Source organism: Lygodium microphyllum, chromosome 30 (genome assembly GCF_053477565.2).
Source record: "Lygodium microphyllum isolate KBCC chromosome 30, Lygodium_microphyllum_v1.1.10, whole genome shotgun sequence".
Lineage (NCBI taxonomy): Eukaryota > Viridiplantae > Streptophyta > Polypodiopsida > Schizaeales > Lygodiaceae > Lygodium > Lygodium microphyllum.
This window is the reverse complement of record NC_141164.1, coordinates 98,501,025-98,503,265: the sequence shown is the minus strand read 5'-3', so window position 1 is coordinate 98,503,265 and position 2,241 is coordinate 98,501,025. Positions and strand designations below refer to the sequence as shown.

Sequence of the window (2,241 nt, the reverse complement as noted above, 5' to 3'; positions counted from 1 at the left end):
CAATAGGGCAACTTTATAACTTAAGACATGTTGTACCAATCCTCAGGTTTATACTCCACTAGCCTTCATTAGCATTTTTCCACTTGATCCAAGAATCAACTCTACATAGGCCATTTCATGACCATTTGTTCAATGAGACTATATCTCTTTTGATTCTATGCTAGGAGCCCTATGAATGTCTTGTGCCCATTGTGGCTTCTCCTCATTTGGGGGCCTTACAACATTCAACACTTGAGGTGTAGGTGAATTAATAAGAGGTGGGAGTTTAAGAGACATCTAGCATTTACTACGAGTCTTAATTAATTGATGTGATAAACCAACTCTATATAAAGAACCCGAATGGTGTCTAGGATGAAATGAGCATAATCTTGCTACAAACATGCGTAGTACACAACAAAGTAGGAAAATAATGATCAAAATAACCCATGTTTTGATAGATGTATTGGAAACAAGCTACAAGGGTTAAAGAGAGTGATGCATAGTGTTGTTTAACACATCTTAATAGTAGTACATGGCTCACCTTATTGATATTAGGATTGTGGGAGACATTTTCATACCAATGAACTTGGCCCTTTACGACGATAAGAAAATTAGTTGGCAAAGCTAGTCTACCTATTGAAAGAGTTTGTGAAAATGTATTCCAAGATATTTGTTATGTAAGGTAATGATAGGGCTTTGTGAAAGCAAATTACCCGAGATTGGGTTATAGAAGGCGACGATAGGGATTTATATATAGCTGGTTCAAAAGTATCAATGTGTGTTGAGGAGTTTGTAGCACCATGTTTCGAAAGGTTTTACTGCATGCATGAATCAAGCTGCTGGATGATGGATCGTAAGGGTTTGCAAACAAAGTTCTTCTTCATCAAGAGGAAGATTCTCAGAGGGAGGGAGTAAGGGAGGGAGGGAGTGATCCGTAGCAAGTGACGTGTGTGCTAAGTTCATATGGGGCTTGAGACTAGCAAGAATTAGCACATACATAGTCCGTGTGGGCGACGGCTGGCTCGCTTAGCCTGCGCTGCGCATTAATCACATCATCATGATCATGATCTGCGTCCTCAATTATCTCGAGATGAACCGAGTCCTTGATATTCACTATGCTCTGTCTGATCACCGACGTTCTTCGCTCTGCCTGCAGCGGTGCCACGTACAGAAATACAACGCACTCCATCAGAGCATAACATCTTCAGAGCGGCGTGCGAATCGTAATTCGTCTGATCATTAGCACAAACTAATACTATGAACATCAATGCTAGGATATTGATAATCATAATCGTGCGTACCTTGGCTCTATCAATGTTATAAATCGTATCCGGATGAGTACCGTCGAGGCGCCCTAGTTTTAATGGACGAAAATCCCCACCTGCGCAATATTATAACCATCAAGACTGTATTATCTCAGGATCGATATAATACAACTTCATCGACGGCCTTCACCAATATGTCTAAAACCTCGTACTCATTACGTGCAATCATAGATTAATCGCAATCAGCAGGTTAACTCTTAGTACCTTTGAGAGGACTGAGACGTGCAGCTTGAGAGAGTGTTGTGAGAGAACATGCTACAAATAGAAGAAACAGAAGATTCAGCATACATGCAGCCATTGAGAGAGAGAGAGAGAGAGAGAGAGAGAGAGAGAGAGAGAGAGAGAGAGCTACAAAATGTCTACTCTCTTCATCTCCCCTTGATCCACACTTCTATATAGCTCTTCTTGTAACCCCTTTTGATTATTTCATATGGACCATGTCCCACTATATGATCTACTATTCAACTCCACAAGCTTCTCCTTGAGCATTTGACAAAGTTCTCTATTGCATGCTCACACTAACTCCATAATGGTCCAGTTATCTTGACTTCTTGCTATTGCCTATGTGTTATATGTCGAACCCTTGGGAATTTGCCACCTTGTCAACATTTCTTTATAAACATTTATTATGCATTTATTATCTTGAATAAAGGCATGCTTTGGATTTTTGTGCTCTCATCTCATATCCACAATAAGGATGTTCATAGATTTTGCAAGCTTATGGCCAAAATGCAACCACGTAGCTTTCTACTTACTTTCCATAGAAACTTTCTAGAGTTGACCTCTCAAAAGATACAACTTAGGTGTACCTTTTTCTCCAAAACATTTGTACTCCTTTTTCACTTCACATGGATATGTCTCAAAAGTCTTGTAAAACATTCAAATTCAAAAGTGCCACCACTCCTTAGAGATGCCAATACTCATGACACTTCCAAAA

At 39.8% G+C, this 2,241-nt stretch overlaps 1 protein-coding gene across 1 annotated transcript; it reads right to left on the bottom strand.

Annotated features, from left to right (window-relative positions):
* Positions 1 to 433: 433 nt before the first annotated feature.
* On the bottom strand, positions 434 to 1,682 carry LOC148010160 (uncharacterized). Its single transcript, XM_087673004.1, has 3 exons — positions 1,509 to 1,682; positions 1,281 to 1,360; positions 434 to 1,129 (listed from the first exon to the last, which is right to left on the bottom strand). The coding sequence occupies exons 1-3, from the start codon at positions 1,600 to 1,602 to the stop codon at positions 956 to 958; spliced, it is 348 nt and encodes a 115-aa protein (XP_087529130.1). The 5' UTR covers positions 1,603 to 1,682; the 3' UTR covers positions 434 to 955.
* Between the last annotated feature and the right edge of the window lie 559 nt (positions 1,683 to 2,241).